General features: G+C 37.2%; 1 protein-coding gene across 2 annotated transcripts in view; it reads right to left on the bottom strand.

Annotated features, from left to right (window-relative positions):
• Positions 1 to 19501, bottom strand: part of FRK (fyn related Src family tyrosine kinase) — a 97352-nt gene that overhangs the window by 19320 nt on the left and 58531 nt on the right. For both annotated transcript variants that reach the window (XM_082404805.1, XM_082404806.1), the window contains exon 2: positions 19339 to 19460. In XM_082404805.1, the coding sequence (XP_082260931.1) occupies positions 19339 to 19460 (122 nt within the window). The remainder of the gene's footprint in view (positions 1 to 19338; positions 19461 to 19501) is intronic.

The raw sequence follows: 19501 nt of genomic DNA, 5'->3' as shown, positions 1-19501 counted from the left end.
AAAGTGCATAAAGTATGACTGAGATGTCTAGCAAGCCAACAGATCTATAATTGGAAATGATGGGAGGCAATAAAAAAATTCTCCTTTTTTAATCAAGATGGACCATATCTGGTTCCAAACTGAAGTGGACTACATGGAAATTAAACTTAGGAATTCCCTTTTAATGCATCACAAAAGACAATGATTTCTAAGCTAGAAACTAAAGTCAATAGACGACTGAAAGGTTAAAATACTCTTTGTGATTTTCTTAATAAGGGATGCAAATCCCAATGATTGATATGGCTTTGGCAATTGCCAATGATCGTAAAGGAAGCCTAAATAAATGTTTGCCAACTATTTGTAGATAAAGGTTTAAACTCTCAACTGTAAAAACCAATACTTTCAATACATCTAGAGTTGTCAAGCACAATAAAGGTAATTTTGTATAATAGAAAAAAGCTATAGACAGGAAGATGGGAGACCCAGGTTACAATTTAACTAGTATGTGACCAAAACATGGCAATGTCACTGGGCCTCCATTTCTTCATCATTAAAAGAGCAGGCTTTAAGAAAACTCCAAATTTCCAAATGTTTCCACTCTAATGTTCCAACATTTCTAATGGCTGTTGCTTTCTCTCTCTGAATTCTTATTTCTTTCTGTAGTGCTTTCAGAAAACTACAAATTGTGAAAACTACACATTACCAAAAAAAAAGTAATTCTCACCTTGGAGCCTTGAACACCACTTGAATGCTTTTTCTATGAATTTTCTAGTAGCCAGCCCCTCTTCAGGTCTCAATTTAAATACTCAGAACCAGCCTTCCCCCATCACCCTGTTGCATGTACTCCTCCCAGCTCCTTTCTATCACATTACCCAGTTTAATTGTGACGGTGGATTTATCTCAGTGGAGGCGGCTCTGTGAAGGGCAGGGACTCTGTGTCTTGAACTAAAACCTACTCAGAGCCTGACACAGAGTAACAACTAACATAACCATCTGCTAGATGAATGAATGATGTCACTAACTCTTGGATTTGAAGAGAAATGTAAGCTTCTGAAATGTCTGCTGCAAAATTAAACAGGTAATTATACAAATACTTTTAAGTCAAGACTTCCCTGGAATTTTATTTTTAAATAGAGGAAAAAAACTTAGCCCCAGCATATAAATACTATTAGAGGACAGTCATTCATGTTTATATCTAATTTCTTGAGCTTTGCAACATAACACAGGAATAAGTATTCCATCTCTGACCAGCATCATAGATTACTTATATGCAGTTCATTTAAGTTTTCAGTCTAGCCAAGACTGAAATACATATACATATATATATATATATATATATATATATAATTTTTAAATTAGATCACAGAAGCTACATCAGGGAAATTCAATACACCATAGTCAGGATGAAGGCACTTTTAATATTGTATTCCTGAGTAATCAAATCCAAAATAAGTGTTTTTTTTAAGTGATTTTAATTTGTTAGTAGTGAGTCCACACATTTGAAAACTGTCATTCCTAATAAAGATTGAATTCAGAAGGTCTCAGAACTAAGGAGAAATGAATTTTCTATTCCTTTTCTGGTTTGCTTTGATCTTTATTATTGAACCAAACCTATTCCAAATTCTACAGGCTATTAAGTGAATGATAATGCTTGTGCCATTCTTATTGTGAATTACTATGAGTTCAGATTAGTTAAGCATTTTAGTAGTTTAACTGCAAAACATGTAAACATTATATAAAATATAATGGAATCATCCATCAACAAACTCAGTAGCATCACAATTGAATGAATTGAGCTACTAAAAGCCAGGCATTCTGAGTATACATCTTGACTCTCATTTATGCTGTTTGACCTAGGGGAAAATGTTTCACCTGTCAACTGCTTAATCTACCAGAACATGTCCAAGAATTAGAATATATTGTAGAGATGAAGGTAAGTATGTATGAGGAGTACAATAAAGGTTTGTTGAACATTGAAAGGATTCAGCTATTTCTGCCCATGACCTTCTATAAGGACCATGGCACTGGTCACCTGATTATTTGGCCACCTTCACATCCAGGGTAACTAATTCTGCGAGAATGCATGTGATATAGATGGAGTCTTATGATTTCAGTCCTAAATGCCAGGCCCAAATGAATTTATAAGGAGTTGGTGGCAGACGTAGAAGCCCAGCTTTCTCCTAATGGTGAGATCTTATCGTATAGTCTCTGATGATAGAAAAGAGTTTGTCTACCACTGCACAAAGGAGTGAGATTTCATCAAAAAACACTTTCAAAGAGTTTTTTTCCTCAATTTACCACATGACTAACATATTATTCAGAACATATTAAATAATTATGATATTCCAAAATTAAGTTTTTAAAAGACAGAACCTCCAGAAATTAAAGTTAATTTTAGTACAATATAAACATTAAGTTAGAGGCTATGTCTGCAAGACATGAGACAACCTATTAGGCTTAGTGAAAAATATCAGTATAACAAGTAGTTTGGCATTTTACAGATAAACAAATGACTGAGCAGAGTTTCATTTTTCAGCTGGTCTTCTGGCATCATCTGGGCACAGCCTTATTCTTACTGACTGAAAATAATCTGGTCCCATACTGGGTAAAACAATATGACTTAGATGATTGAGCAAAGGATTGAAAATCAAGAACTCACTGCCCTAATCTAATTCTCCCAGTGATTTGTTCTTTGACCTTCGGCAAGGAATTTCATTTCAGTTTCCTTATCTAGAAAATGAAAATAATGATCTTATCTATATACTCTCACAGGGATAGTTTGAGTGTCATTATTCACAAAGGATGATAGACATTTCTAAATGTGCAATGTGTGAGTACTATACTAGAATATCAGTATTATCAAATAGCTTTGTCAACAAGAGAGCCACTTCCAAAGTAAAAGTTTCCACTCTTTGCACAATAAAGGCTACATAACATAGTGGCTACCAAACATATTAAGTGAAGAAACTGCCATTAATTCTGTGTGAGAGAACTCCTACACATGTAAACTCCTGTTTCTTTGATTTCTCTTTGGAAGGGTGGTTTGTACTTTTCAAAACTATTATAAAGATAATCATGATAACACCTCCTATACCATTGCTTTAGAAATCATGCTAAGATAGTTCTACACCAGTAAGTAAATAACATTAAATTGAGTTATTACACTGTCTCCCCCATTAAAACAGAATCTAACACACACACCCATTTTACACTGTGTTTTGTTCTACAGCAAACAGAATAGAATTCCTGTATGAGTAGTTTTGAAAGAAGAAATTACACCTCTCTCAAAATATTAAAGTGGTATCATGTAGAAGACTTGTTCTTTTCTGATGAAGAAAAAATCCACTAAACCAAAAGGAACAAACAGATTTGACTCTCTTCATGCATAAAACTCAACTACTGGGTCCCCAAGGTCACCTGTCTCCCAGCCAGGCATATTCAGTGTGCTGTGGACATCAGTCAGTAAGTTTGACTACTAAACTGCTAGGTTAAGTGAAGACTCATTAAGAGAATGTCTACATTAGGTGACTCAAAAAACTTAAAAAATCTATTTGAAGATACATCTGATAGCTCTCATGTCCTGAGGTCTTCCAGCATTGTTACCGGTCCAGTAGACCAGCTGAGGTACTTTCATAGTCAAAGACAACATAATCAACTACCCTTACGTGCAAACATCAACTATCTCTTCCATATTATATAGCATGGAAATCCATGAGCCTGAACCACATATCTGTCCAAATACTTAGGATATTTTTGAGAAAACTGTTGGTCTTATCCTCAAGACCCCTATGGTCTAACTCCTTATTAAAACAGGCCAATCCCCAATCAAAGCTGGCTCTTAAATTTTCAGAACAAAATGTCAGTTTTGTTGTTTATACATATGATACCTTATGAAGATGAGCATCACTTTAATTAATACATAATATAACATTCAATATTTTGTCATATAATTTAATTAAAAAGCATCTACCACAGTTTTACATGAAAATAGCATTTGTAGCATCTGATATTGCACAGAAAGTCTCTGGGAAACAACTTGACTTTTTATTCCTCTCGGGACTCTTAACTTCTCATTCAGTATTATATCTGCAATAAATCATCAGGAATTTACATCCATGGATTATATTATCTCAGTTTCCTACAGAAAGGCTTTCACTGGACTAAGATTTAATGTGACATGAAAGCCAGTGCTTCTACTTTCCAAAACTTACCCTAAGGAAATAATCCAAGTATTTACATGCATTCATTTAGTTATATATCTGCTTTGTTCCAGAAAGATCCAAAGGCTTGCATACATTATCAAAATAAAATGAAATTTAAGATAAGTGGACAAAAAGGAAAGGAAAGGACGATGACTCCAGGAACAAGGCTGGTATGCTTTATGTAGGGTATTCTTTAGACTTCCATCCATGTTTGCTAGATGTGGGCCAAAGATTTGGCTCTCCGCATTTTTGACAGCTCAAAACCATGAGAGAAACTCATTCAGTTACCTGAGTCCCTGAATAAAATATTAATAAACTGTTACTCAAAAAAAAAACCAAAACACTATTGCTGGTACTGAAATGAGAGAGAAATTTCTCACATAGGTCTTCATAAAACACACACACACACACACACACACACACACACACACAGAGAAAATGTAATGAGCAATATCATCGTCAAGATTCTTAATAGTAAATACACTAACACATTGCAAAGGGCTGGTTCTTATAATGTCCACTAATGTGGGCCCATTTCCAACATGAAATTCAATGAAAACATTTGTATAGGAAACTAACTACTGTTCATCAGCCAAAACAGGGAAAGCAATATGTATAAGAATGTTCACTGCAGCATTTTTACAGCATTAAATGACTGGAAAATTGTAGCAAATCTGAAAATTAAGAGTTAAAACTATAATCATAAAAATTATGTAGTAACAAGAAAAAATAGATAATGTGTTAAGTGAAATAATTGGGATACAAAATTAAGAGAATAGTATTATTTTAAACATGAGGATACATCTGGCTGCTCAAACATCCTGGAGCCTTTTCCAGCTGAGGTTCCTTGTGAAAACCATAACTGCATGAGGGCCAAGATGATTCAATTTGCCAACATGGTAACAGCTGAGTGAGATTGGCAGATTTGTGAGTATTTTACTCACTCTGTTTTTCCAAACCAACTGTAATGAAGGTATAGTGAATTTAAAATAAAAATATATACATAATGCTTCCCACTTTTTTAGAGAGGCAACGTAAGAATTAACTACCTAAGACAATGTCCACATGTACTGCTCAAGACACTGACTATAATGATACTTGATATTCTTTATATAAAGACCCCCCCATGAACTCATTTCTCTTTGAACTTAACGCTTAAAATATAATGCATCTCTTCTTCCGTAACCCAGTGAGAAGCGCAATATGGTTCCCTTTCTGCCTTAACTGCCGGAGAACTCCCAGCTAAACTGATTTCTAAACTGTGATACTTATCTCCCACTTGAGGCTCAGCAAGATCTATTTCTTTGTTCTTTTTCATTGATTTGCCTTTTTTATGTTTAGCTGTATTTTGCACTGTGTTTCAGCAATGTAAGCCAACTTAAATCCTTTCGTAGAAGTAAATAAACACATTCACAAATGAAGTGATAAATAATCAAATAAAATGGCACATCTACTAAACATAAGAAAGAATTTCTAATGAAATGAACTGCCCAACACCAGAATAGGCTGGTTCTCTGGGGTTTCTGTTCATGGGAGGTTTGATGCTCCCCTTAGAAGTTTCAAATTATAAGAGATCTTAGAAAGAGCAATATGAGACTAGACAGTTTTTGCAAATCCTACTATTCTATCAACGAAAGGAGAATATGATATCTGAATGACAAGAAATTTTAAAGATGATTTCGTCTAAATGCCTCTTTTACTGATGAGCCTAGAGTTTCAAAATAAACTACTATTTGTTCGCAGGGTTGGAATCCAAGTCTAGTCATCTAGGGTGTCCTGTGAATGACAGTAGAAATAGTAGAAACCTTTAACTGTTTATTTCCTGTTTCCTATTTTGTTTAGTTGTTGTTGTTTTTTTTTCAAGTAATAATTTACTAACGTCTCAGGAGAATGTTTTAGGACTTTTAGAATGCCATCTTTCCCTTCCCTATCAAACTCTCCCCAAACCCTGAGGAAGCCTTCTCTATGATGAAGGAGAACTCAGTCCCTGAATCTCTCTTCTTCTCTGCACCCCATTTCGGTAATGAGGAGACATGTTAAACAGAGTGAACATGAAAGTCCTGGAGATATGTAATGGATGATAATTGAAATACCTTGAAATCAATTTTTATCTTCTTGTGAAAATACAGAGGACCTTCTCGTGTATTAGCTAATTGATTTTCACAGCAGAATACCGTCTCCTTCCTTTTTTTCATTGTTTTTACATATGCAAGACAACTTTTGGTAATTTGCTCATTATTCCTTCGTGTTTCCAAAAGCAGAGAGCTCTCATTCTTGGAAATTTCTTCATATTAAATGAGGACCCTTGATATAAGATATATTCCTGCTATTTATTTCAGACAAGTATTAGGCAAAGTTTACACAAGTCTGTTTAGATTTGGTTTCATTTGTCATAACTTCCGGCCAGCACAGTTCTGGTCACGTTAAGGTAACACTTCATATAAAGACAAACCATCTCCTAGTCACAGGCTACACTTTGAAGGCTGGCCAACCATCTTCCTAATGACTCTCACTAGTTCAGGGGTGAACCAGGTAAACAACCGTGGGTACTCAGGATGATTCATCACTACCCCAGAAAAACAGTTCAAAGTACATGTTCCAATGCAAGGTGGGCCAACACCTCCATCTTTCTGTGCAAAAGGTAATATTCTTGACGCATAAACATAAAAGCAATTGGATTTTTATTGAGCACCTGCCTTCAGCAAGCACTGTGCTAAGTGCTTTTTTGTGAAGTATTTTATTTAATTCTCATACCAACCCTAAGGGATATGGATATTATTTTCATCATTTTACAGAGGAGAAACTAAAGTCGAGGGAGATTTAAATACTTTTCCCCTGGATACAAAGCAGGTAAAATATTCACTCTGTGAGTCAAAACCAGGGAACGAGACTCTGAATCCCACGCCACACTCTTCATCCCTCCACTAGCTGTCTCCTTCTATTGCCAAACAGCAAGTATTTTTAGGCAACTCTCACAAGACACTGCTCACAGCTCCGGGAGCAAGTAGGCTTATTGGTACTATTTAATCTTGAGGTGAGGATAATGCTGCAGAGAAGGTCTATTTCTGCAACTGACACTTTTAAAGGGAAACACAGGTTGAACATTCCTCCATCTAACACAGTGATTCTACTTTTCTTATTCTTACTGGTTCTCAGGCTTCTCTGCCTCCATCTTCTCCTTCTATATTGGTTCTCACCTGGGCCACCATATCAGCTCTCACAACCATTCTTAGGAATATTGCAGACATTTGGCTTCTGATGACTGTACTGAATGTGCAATGACCCCCCAGTCTCTCTCTGCTAAGCTGCTCACTCAACTTCCCTGCCAGCACCTCAAATGTACAAAGTCAAAATTTTCATTCACATTATCTTACTCCCCAAGTTTCCTCCCCAGCTTGAATATTCTATCTCAGTGAAGGGCACTGCCATCCTGAAACCCAGACAGTAAAGCTAGAGATTTGGGGGTCATGCCGAATTCCTCCCTCTCCCTGACTTCTCATCTCTGGCCCAGCATTATGTCCTGTCAGCCCGTACTCCCCACTGCCATCACCTTGTGGCGCGCCCCTTAAAGCCTCTCTTCTGGATCACTGCAGTAAGCTCATACACTGGTTTCCCTGTGTCCTGCGTCACTGTCCAGCTTCCACAGTCACCAGAGTCATCTTCTATAACACAATCTGAATTTGTTATTCTCCTTTCTAAAGCTCTTCAAGTGCACCCCATTGCCTAAAGTTCACACGCCTTAACGGAATTCTCTCCTGCACCCTACCCTCAAGGTTTAAACACTTATCTGTAGTTTCCTGAATGCACCATGGTGTTTTCTGTTTCTGTGCATTTGCACAGACTATTTACTCCAACTACAATGCCACTCTATTTACGTGCTATAGACAAGTTCATTTTTCGAGGCCCATTTCAGGCGTCTCCTCCTCGATGAAGCCCCTAGACTCAAGCAAGCAGAGCAGCTCACTTGGCCCTTCATATCCCACTGCACATCGACTTCTGCTATGAAGTCATTCCACAGTATTGCTCCTGTAATTTATACTGTACCTCTCCTACTGGATTTTGAGCCCTTTGATTGCATTTACTAATATGAGACATGAGGTCAGTGAATCATTCTCTCTTGGCCTTTGCAATGGCTTGCAATAGGTGGCGCATCATTCCCCATCCCATAAACTCAGGATGCAGCTTTGTACTTGCTTTTGAGTGGGGGCAAACACAATATATGGCACATCCTAGCAGAAGCTTTAAAGAGTCTGAACAGTATGTCTTCCCCTTCCCCCCTTGCCCTTCCAAGGAGAGTGCCATACCCAGGCTGCAGAGTTTATTACTGTTTAGTGGGAGAATCCAACTGACACTCTGATGACCTCATCTTCCCAAACGAGATAATCCTAGCATAATATTCTGCTTCCAGATTTCTCTCAAATTTCCAGTGTAAGAAAGCAATCCTCATTTCTACTCCAACCCATCATGAGTCTGTATAGAAAATTAAAGTGTGGGACTTCTCTGGTGGCGCAGTGGGTAAGAATCTGCCTGCCAATGTAGGGGACACAGGTTCGACCCCTGGTCCAGGAAGATCCCACATGTCACGGAGCAACTAAGCCCGTGCGCCACAACTACTGAGCCTGTACTCTAGAGCCCGCGAGCCACAACTACTGAGCCCGAGCGCCACAACTACTGAAGCCCATGCTCCGCAACAAGAGAAGCCACCACAATGAGAAGCCTGCGCACCACAACGAAGAGTAGCCCCCACTCGTCGCAAGTAGAGAAAGCCCGCGTGCAGCAACAAAGATCCAATGCAGCCAAAAAATAAATAAAAATTTTTTAAAAAGAAAGAAAATCAAAATGCTTTCCTTGATTTCAACTATTTGCTTAGTCTTGTAAAAACCAGAGTAACACAACAAATAAGTAGATATCTTTCCTATACGAGTGTGTCTTTTCTATTTAGTTGGCATCTCCCCTCCACTGCCAACTAGAATATACACTTCACGAGGGCAGGGACTGTCTTGTTTACCATTGTAGCCCAGCCTTCTGAATACCAACTGCACATAGTATGCATTAAATAAGTATTTGATGAATGAATGAATGAATCCCAAGTTCTTTAAGGCCTGGATCATCATTTTGTTCAGGATTATACACATAAGAGATATACAGAAAATGATGCTTACTAAAATTATATGAAAATAGGAAAATAATTTTTGCTTCTTTCCTTTTATGTTTTTGCTTCCTGCATATTTTATTTCTAGCAAAACATTTTTAAAAGCATCTGCAGGTGAAAGGGAGATAGCTATGAGAGAGGATTTAAGGAAAGTCCCTGCCCTGCTGAAACAAACAAGGAAATAAATTTAGTCTCTGCCATGCATAGGCTTTTAAGACAACAGAATACTTTCTTAAATTGTAATCCCTGTGCCAAAGCGCCTAATAGCTTAATGCAAAGCACGTTTCTAAAATGCATTAGAAATGACTTCATGATAGATGCAATGCTGACAAATAGAAAGTAGCTAATATATATATATCATTTTAAATACACAGTTTAAAATTAGAGCTACTCTTTTATTAAATTGGACTGTATTTATTTCATTCACTTTTTACATCATGAACACATCTTATGTAACTTTCACTACAAAGAAACTAGATACCTGAATCATTAAGAAAAATGTAAACCCTAGTCAATTTTTTGACATTAATAAAGTAAGATTACTGCCAGTCGGGTGTTTTTAATATTTATAGTACAAGTTGCTAGAGGTATCTTAAAATTACAAACTTCTTTTCAACTAAAATCAGATATTCTTCCCCTTCCTATAAATTAATGGGTCATGAAAACAGACAATCTAAACTACTGTATTGTTTCCATGATGGCATGCTATTTCTTGACATGCCACAAGAGGGGGCACATGTTTGACTGAAAGCCCTCAGTAGCTGCAGTTGTAAAGAGTGGGGAGCAGAAAGCAGAAGCCAGCATGGTGTTTTGGTTTTAAAATAAAGGTACACATATAGCATTCAGCATTGCAGACAATGTCCCTGTTTGTATAAACACTATGTGAAATATTCTGGTTAAGCTTAATTTTACAATTTTTTTTCAGTAACACGTATTTGCCACTCAGAGTAACAAAAAGAAATTGCTTAGATACTTTAAGAATCAGGTAACCTTGAAATGTAAACGTTTATTTAGCAATTATTTCCCTGAAGTATAAAATGGACTAAATTGCTCAAGCCTGGCGGTAAGGAGGAGGAACTGGAAGGCCTGCTGGTCTCTGACTTTCATTTCCAGAGCAGAGATGTCTTAGTTTTCTGTTCAATCCAAAATTCAGCACCATGCCTCAAATGTTCTTCCTTATCTATGCCTCCTTTTGTATTCCACTGCTCAACTCTGCTTTTAATCCTTCCCCCTTTTCCCAGTTTGAGATCATTAAATTTATATATTATCAAAGCCCAAGATCCAGAGAGAACTGGTCGGGCACCTCAGGTCTGGCAATGTCTTGCTATCCAAAAATATAACCCATATTGAATTTATCATGATCTCATTTATAATACATACAATCTAGCACCTTGTTAGTTATTAAAGCATACTGGTGGCAATGGATGAACAATTTACAGATCTCAATTTTATTTTTTAAAGGGTTCAAAAGTGCATCACAGAAAATGATTTATTTTTAATCTAAGGAGCATCACCTGATTTTTCAAAGGAAGAAAGATTCTTAAGAATGAACATTATCTAAAGAGAAAAATAAGTTTTATGCATGCTATTTTCCATTTACTCTTACTCACTATTTGGTATAGTGTTGACTGTTGTCTCATTTCCCTGTAATGCCCTCCTTTTTTAATCCCTTTCAGAAAATAACTGTTCTCTTTTCTGGATTCTTAAAGCACTTTGCATATTAGTGCTTTATATGCATAATAATCAAGTGCATGTTATAGTGTGAACTCCTTAGTTGTTTACACAATTATGCCATATAGCAAACACAAATGAAAGTTCTATGATGAACGGGTGAATGAATGAATCAATGAATACATGAATGGTTAAAAAATAATTCAAAATATTCTTGCCAATATTTTTGAAAATTGATTTTTTATATACAGAACCAAATGCAATGCATAATCCTTTATTGTATCAAAAAGCAAATAAATAAACAAAGGGTTAGCAAGGACATTTGGAGACATTTGAGTACGTACTCTATGCTAGATAATATTATTGCTTTAGTGTGAAAATTTGGGGGGTTAATAATAGGGTTGTAATAATGTAAGAGAGGTTCCTTATTCCTGGGACATACATACTAATACTAAAGCTTTTAAAGGTGAAGTGACATAATACCTGCAACTTACATATATGTTACATATATGAGACATATATAGATATGTGAATGATGGAAAGTAAATGTCACCATGTGTTAACAATTGATGAATTTAGGTGAAAGGACATAGTTATCTTTTCAACTTTAAAAATAAAGTTAGGGAGAAACAAAGACTCTATATGTTTATATGGAGTTTTGGTATTTAATGGTGTGGAGTTGTTTTGCAATTATTTTTTTTCCTGGATGCTCAGAGAATTTTTCCTTTATGCCTGATATTAAAGTATTTTGAAAAGATACCCTAGGTATGTATCTTTTCATTTATGCTACTTAGAACAACTAGGAGTACTTTTAATCTACAAGCACAGATTTTTTTTAGCTCAGGAAAGTTTTCTTCTACTACATATTTAACTGTTGCTTCCATTTAATTATCTACTAAATGTCAAAGAAATGTCTTCTGTTTGTGCATGATCTACCCTTACATATTTTCATTGATTTCTCTTCTCTCTCCAGAGAGCACTCAAGTCTGCCCTTTACATCCCTAAAGTGACAATTTTTCTGCTTCCTATCTCCCATCTATTGCCTTTTCATGCTCCTTTTGATGCCTAATTTCATAGAGTTTGTGTTTTCTTGTATTTTATAGTTTCAAATCAAATGCTTTCAATTTTTTTCTTCTGTTCCTTTTAGTGAATATGTTTCAAAAAATGAGTTTTCTCTACATCTTCAGGTTATTGTTTATCATCTATTATACAATTATTTTTTCCCAAATCATGTTTGAGAGAAAAAGAAATGGATCTATGATCAAGTAATTTGGAAAACTCTGGGTTGAAAAGCTAACTTTCTTGGCTGTAGGACTTCTGAGACTTTAATGTGCTTTTGTTGAGTCAGAGGATATAATATGAGGTGTTCTTCAAATGTATTTAACTCCTGAACCCTCTGTCCTATGGAACGCTTTTGACTTACCAAAGAATTCCTGTTCTAGAACATAAGTTGGAAAATTTTGTTATTGAGCATCCAGAATCTCATGACTTTTGTTTTTATTATACTCATCCTTGAATGCAAAGAAATTTGATGCTCAGGAAAAAAACATATGCAACCTGTCCTCCTTTCCATCCACTTAGATGAGTGTACATTTCCTTCTCTTAGCACACGCACAGCAGGGCAGCTAACACACCAAGCCTCTAAACATACTTCCGATGTCTAGCAAATGTTCAGCTCCTGTGGTTTTGCTGGAGGAAGGGTGGATATTCTCCTACTCACTTGGCATGCCTGCCATAAGAAATAGAATCCAGTCCTTTGTAATTGCTATGGACTGAATGTTTGTTTTCCCTTCAAATTCCTATGTTGAAGCCCTAATCCCCAATGTGATGGCATTAAGAGGTGGGTCTTTGGGAGGTAATTAAGATGAGGTCATGAGGGTGAAATCCTCATTATGGGATTAGTGCCCTTATAAGAAGAGAAAGAGACCAGAGCGCTCTTTCTCTCTGCCATGTGAAGATACAACAAGAAGGCAGATCAGGAAGAGATCCCTCACCGATATCAAATCTGCTGGCACCTTGATCTTGGACTTGCAGACTCTGGAACTGTGAGAAATAAATATTTGTTGTTTAAGCCACCCAGTCTGTGGCATTTTGTTATAGCAGCCCAAACTAAGGTAGCAATGTTGAGTTGTTTGTTTAACCAGAAGAATGTATGAAAAACACAATCACAGGAGAGCAGAGGTCTTATTTCCTTCTTTCTTTAAGGTTAACTTCACCTAATTTGCAACACAGTCATCATCTGTCATCTTCCGCCCTTATAACATTTACTATGCTGGAAGCTGCTGTTCCACTTGGATGTAGAAAAGGGGGGGGGGGCTATGCACAGATGCCCAGGGAAGACCCAAAACACTAAGTCGGTTCCAAAACAGTGGCTGCCTGGTTTCCTGGTATCTGCACGTCCTGCCTCTCCAAGATAGGGGCACACACTGAGCAGGGGTCAAAGCATCCTCGCACCTTCTTTATGACTAGCCCTGACCGATGCAAAAGTCAAAGTCTGCTCCTATATGTCAGTTCACCTGTATTCACACTGAAGTTGGGAGAATATTAACCTAGAGTCTAACAAATCATTGATTGATAGACTCAGTTTACAGGGCTACTCTGATTCTGTATCTCTCATGTATATTCTTGAATAGAATGTAGTGGATGCTAACTTAAATGATTGTTAGCTAGCCGCTATCTTCATTTGAAGTACAACATTGGACAAAATGTAAATAAAGGATCAATTTAATTTGGCAGCCAATAAAATGGAAAAAAAATAAGAGAATGGAATATGTCATGAAGTATGAAAAGGTAGGAATTTCACCAACCTCCACATGACTTATCAACTTCTCATTTATTTAATATCTGGAATTGATTACTATAAAGTTACATTCAAAGGGCAATAATATGCATCAGCTCTTTGTTGTGCTTGCCTCCAAATAGCTCAAACTACTCATACAGAAAAGATATTTTTAATAAACAAAATAAGGTAAGCAGAAGAGAAGAGAAAACTTAGATGAGTCAACATGTGGTGTTCACAGAGAAGCAAAAGAAAAAAAAATGCAAGCAACCTAAAGAATACTGCAACTTCTAGAAATGCTAGCCATGGATTTTCAGTAAAATAGAAGATTTCTCCATGAGCAGTGCCCTAGAGAAAAAAGTTCTTTGCCTGTGCATCTGTGTGTGTATGTTTGTATACACACACAAACACAGATATATGTACTACATAATAAAATGTTAATTTAACTTTATAGAGTATTTAAAACATCTGAAATATAATTTATCAGTAGTAACATTAAGAAAAGGCAGCATATACAATAACTGACCCAAAAAGCCACTTGCTATTATAGGCAATGATATTTGCAATTAAGTTGAACACAACTAAATTATGACTTTAATTAAAAGGCATTTTCTAAGATGGCACCAACATGTTTAAAATTCAATACATTTTATATGAGATACTGGAGTTATTAACAAAAATTTCTTTCTGCAGCTTGTGTATTTTTTAAAAAGCAAAACATCACCTCTAACCAATATCAAAATGCTCCCAGAATCCATAGACATTTCATTGCATAATAAATTCAAGGAGCAATTTTTTCCAACCATTTAATACTTGCCCCTCCTTGGGATATACAATTGTATTTACATCCATGGTTAATAGTAATAGAATTCCTGACACACTCTTGTGGCCACTATGTCCACATTAATTTTAAATGAAGAATAAATGGAGGCTCAGAGGACTGATAATGAAACACACACAGCCTTTTGCCATTGGTCAGCATTAGATTAGAATGAATCAGCAGGTCTTAAAAAATTTTGGGAGCAATAATGGTATCTCAGTGGCTGGTGGAAAGTGAGTTTGCGTCTGAACCCTGTGCCAGGCAGAGAGAGACAGGGCCACAATACAAGTGACATCCTTTTCCAATTTTGTCTCCTCTACAAAAGTCTTGTTACCTGGAAACTACTAACCTGTTAAGGTGAGAAATTGTCTTTCTAAAATAAGTCTGAAACACAGCAAAGAAGAGGATTATTTGTGATCTTACATGGTCCAGACTTCAGAGGTTTAAGAATATGACAATGGCCTTGCTTATCTTTGCTCTTGGTAGATGACAGGGTAAAGACGTGAGTGTTTGAGCATCTACTGTCTTTACAAACTGTACTAGAAACTATGGAGCTAGAGAAGAAGCATGAAACAGAAGCAATAAAAGTATGTTGCTTCAGCTCAAGGACTGTATAAACTAGTTTGAGAAGCACATTTTTACCTACAGTGAAAGAGTTACTCATAAATATAAAAGACTCTTTGAATATGTAAGTTCAACATGAAGGATACACACAAGGTCAACATGAACAGATACACATCTTCCCTAATGAAGCTGCTGTTATTCTCATTACTTTTTGAATTGTCTTCAGAATTAATTTATAAGGCATGCAGAAATATTTACAAAGTTACAAGTCCATGGTTTCGCTCGGGTTAATCATCCATGTTATTCAGAAAGTGGCTTCAGATAATTCTGGCCACTTCCAAGTATCAAAGCTGCACTTAAAGAACATATAATTGCCCAGGTAAGGCCTTTAACATAAAGTGATATCCTTTCTGTAAAGGGAGTTCTACCATTTGTGCAATACTTTGAACAACAGCAGTCTATTCCTTTGAAGGATAAAACATTTATTTGGTTCTAAAAATTCTAGTATATTTATTTTAAAATTAAATTATGTTGCTACAGAGACCTACCTATATTCTCAAGAACAGACTTCATAGCAATCACAAAGTACTATTATAAAAGTCCTGCACGTTCCATGGGACCTACATGTTCACTGTAATGGAGATGTATTACAGTGAGTTCTCAGCTCAAAATCAGCAGACACAAGTCAAAAAAGAGATAATGGCCCCTTGTATGTCCTCCTGCAATTACTTCAAACACCTCTGAACTTAATTCCTTTGGTCCCCTCTTCTCTCTTCCTGTAAGTATCTCCTCCCATGGACCTCATCTTGGCTCAATTGACCACTATCCCCCAATCACTCAAGTCAGAGATCTGCAAGTCATCCTGGATTCTGCATTCTCCCTTATTTTACCCCATTTATGATCAACTACCAATTCCTGTAGGCTCTATCTTCTAAATATTTCTCACCTCCATGCCCTACCCTCTATTTGCCAAAACTGCCCTGGTTCAAGCCATCACCTGTGGAGATAAACAAGACTCTCTAGCAAAGAGCCCCAGGAGCTCTTTCTAGATGGCATGGTAATGGGTCCACTGGGCCTGTCCCACCATCGCCCCCTATGGCCAGCAAGAAGGACTGCAGCTGAATTCAATTTCCAACAGGCCCTACGATTTCCTTTTCTACAAAAGAGAAGCAGCAATTTTGCATGGTGCCGAAGTCCAGAGGTACTGGGCTTTTCAAATTACCCTGCAAATAGTTGATGTCCAAACTCACTTCTTAGCACCAAAGCAAAGACTGCTATCAAGAGTCCTAAGGCCATTCCCACACTTGCCCCATAAAAAAAAGGAGGGCAACAGAGGGGCCGTGAGGCTTCTGGGGACAGAGGAGCATTAGTGCAGCCAGCTGAGTGTAGGTTCCCTGGCCCTACTCCGCGGAATGCTGACTGCCTCTGCTGTCTCACACCTGTGATTTCAGACAGCAGCAAGTGATGCCTCTGTGTTTGCCCCGTCACTCCTCCCCAGACTATTATCTATAAATCTTTCATCCGTTCTGTTCTCCACTCTGTCATCAAAGGTCAGACCAAGTCATTTTCTGCCTAAAGCTTCCCTCTATATTTGGACCTGTAGAAAAAGCTCCAAATTCCTCAGCATGGTATACAAGGCCCTGAACAGTCTAGTTCCAACTTTCCTTTCCAGGCTCACTTTTGGCCATTCCTCCTCTCCTCCACCTCTGCTCCCCATCCACACACGCGCGCGCACACACACACACACACACACACACACACACACACACACCTGCACTGTCCTCCCCACTCCCTACCCTCCACTCTGTGCATTTGCCTTGCCAGGAATAATCATTCCCACGCGGCTACCTTGTGACACAAACTGAACACAAGTGCTGCCTCCTCTGTGAAACCTTCCTAACTCCTCTCTGAGACTGGGCCCCTGCCCCCTCTCGTCTCACCAGACAGCTGTGTTATCACCCTCCTGGAGCCTGGGGCCAGGGGCTGTGCCTCACTCTCCCTGCTGCCCTAGACCTAGCAAAAGCCTGGCACAGACTAGGCACTCAAATATTTGTTCAAGAAATAGACAGTGTATAAATAAATGATATCAGCTACTAGATGCATCACCCTGAACACTGCTGATGAGCTTTTTTGCCTCATGTCCTCTGTCATTTTTCAACTATCTTCAATCTATTATCATTCGCTCTTAAAAAGCTTTCGCTGAGGATGAATCTGGAATTCCCTCTACTACCCTAGAGATTTTCCTATGCTGAGCTGCCTAAAGTAAAATTACAATGTGCAATGCAAAATCCTTTCTGAAAAAACTCGCCTGAAATTCAGTTTTATCCCTCAAGGTGTATTTTTCCGAAAGTGTACTTTAAGCGATAATACAAATGCTTATGGAATGCCAAACATCAAATTTATATTAATGGCAATAACAATAATACTTTCCTTTAAAGTAATTGACTGAAGTCAAGAAATAGCCAAACCAGTTGACATGCAGTCAGAATTTCATATTTTTCATCAGAAAAACAATTCTCTACCAATGACAAATAACAGTAAGGCCCCTAAAACTACCTGTCATGCATCTAATGAAGACGGATTCTCTGGCTACCACGTATAATACGTAATATCCAAAAGCACTGCTGTAATTCACAGCTAATTAGTGTCTTGCCGTTATGAGAGGTGTCATAGCCCTAACTCTCTCCTCAGCTCTCTACTCAGACCTCACAGGAGCTGACAGCCATGCAAGGATCCCAACAAGCCAATTAGCACCCACCCCAACCCTGGGTTGCTGTTTCTCAGCAGCCTGCCCCAGCATCAATAAATCATGCCCCGTCGTGAAGCACTTCTCTGACAGCTGCGAGCCACTGTCGCCTGAGGAATAAAGACAATACTTCTAAGGAAAACTCACGTGGGAAAGACAGAGATAGAAAAGGGATATTATTTGCCTTCCTTTAGCAGCATAACTGTCAGCAAAATTGAAGACCATCAATTCAGACTGAGTAGGAGACAACTGCCCTGAGAAATAAATCCATGACTGGTATACCTGAAGATCCTAGGTGGTAATCAACAGTCAGCAATTGGGTTGTTCACTTGTTTGTTCGTTTTAATGTATATTATATCGAAGACCCTTTTCTTTCCATTTTTCTCCTGTATAGTCCTCCTTCTGGCTAATAAGAAAATTATCCTTTCGGTAGAACATAATGGTCTGCGTTTACTTTGCCCCCTAGTGAATACACAGCAATCAGATAATTTGTTTGAAAGACTCTAAATGGTTTGACTTCATTGAAAAGGAATCTGTAATGTTATGCTGGTCTCCAAGTAGGGCCTACAAAGCTTCCTAAATCCATAAGCAAGCATTACAGTATTCTCAGCACATAACAGCCAATATCCTTGTAACTTTGTTCTAAGCCTATAAAGCTGTTTTGCTCCCTAATATTCTACTAAGAAAGTGTTCAGAATAGTCACTGTAGCCTATTCAAAGATATGACTCAGTTAATTCTACTTTTTCTTTGTTTTCCTCATAGAAATATTCTTCTTCTATATTATTAATGCTAGAATCTAAAACATTTTATCTAGCTTTTGGCTAACTAATGACTACCTAATATATAAGCACCTGTAACACTTAAAGAAAATTCTCAGGTCTCCTGTGCTTTTTCTTTCCTAGGGTATTGTAAAGTAAACATACACTTGACTTTCAGTTGGAAAACTACATTTGACCAAATGTTACATGTCATTGGTTAATTAAGCACATTTGCATTCAGCATTTCAATTCATTTTCTATTTACCAGGCAAAGACAAATGAAATGCAAAAAGAAAAAAAAAAAGGGTATTATGGCAAGATCAATTTTGACAACAGTTTAGATTTTGCTTCTTGTTTATCATTTCCCTAAACGGATAGGCTCCTAGATAATGCAAAAGTGAGAAAACACAGGCATATCCATATATTTTTCATCTCATACGTAGAGCGTGTGTATTTGAAACATTTATAGTCACATCTAGCCACAGACAGAAATTGTTTTGCTAATTTTTATATTACTCTTGAGTAGTTCAATAGATTTAATTTTGGTACTATTGTGAAGATAACAGATAAGGCAAATTTAAAATTAACATGTCCATGTTCACACAGAAGGTTCATGACTACAGACTCTCAAATCCACATTTAAATCACACAGAACAATGCCCATACCTGAAAGGGAGAAGTTGCCTTTCTGACTTTCACTTTCTCTGATTAGAAAAGCACCTGTCTGATTTTCTGAATATAATAGTTGTTTTTCAGCATCTGCCCTCTTGATTGCTCCAAAGAACCACCTAAAAAGAGAGATAAAAAAAAATAAAAAAAATAAAAAAAT

Source organism: Balaenoptera borealis (genome assembly GCF_965194805.1).
Source record: "Balaenoptera borealis genome assembly, chromosome: 9".
Lineage (NCBI taxonomy): Eukaryota > Metazoa > Chordata > Mammalia > Artiodactyla > Balaenopteridae > Balaenoptera > Balaenoptera borealis.
Note: the sequence above shows the minus strand (reverse complement) of the source record. Positions and strands in the feature narration are given on the sequence as shown.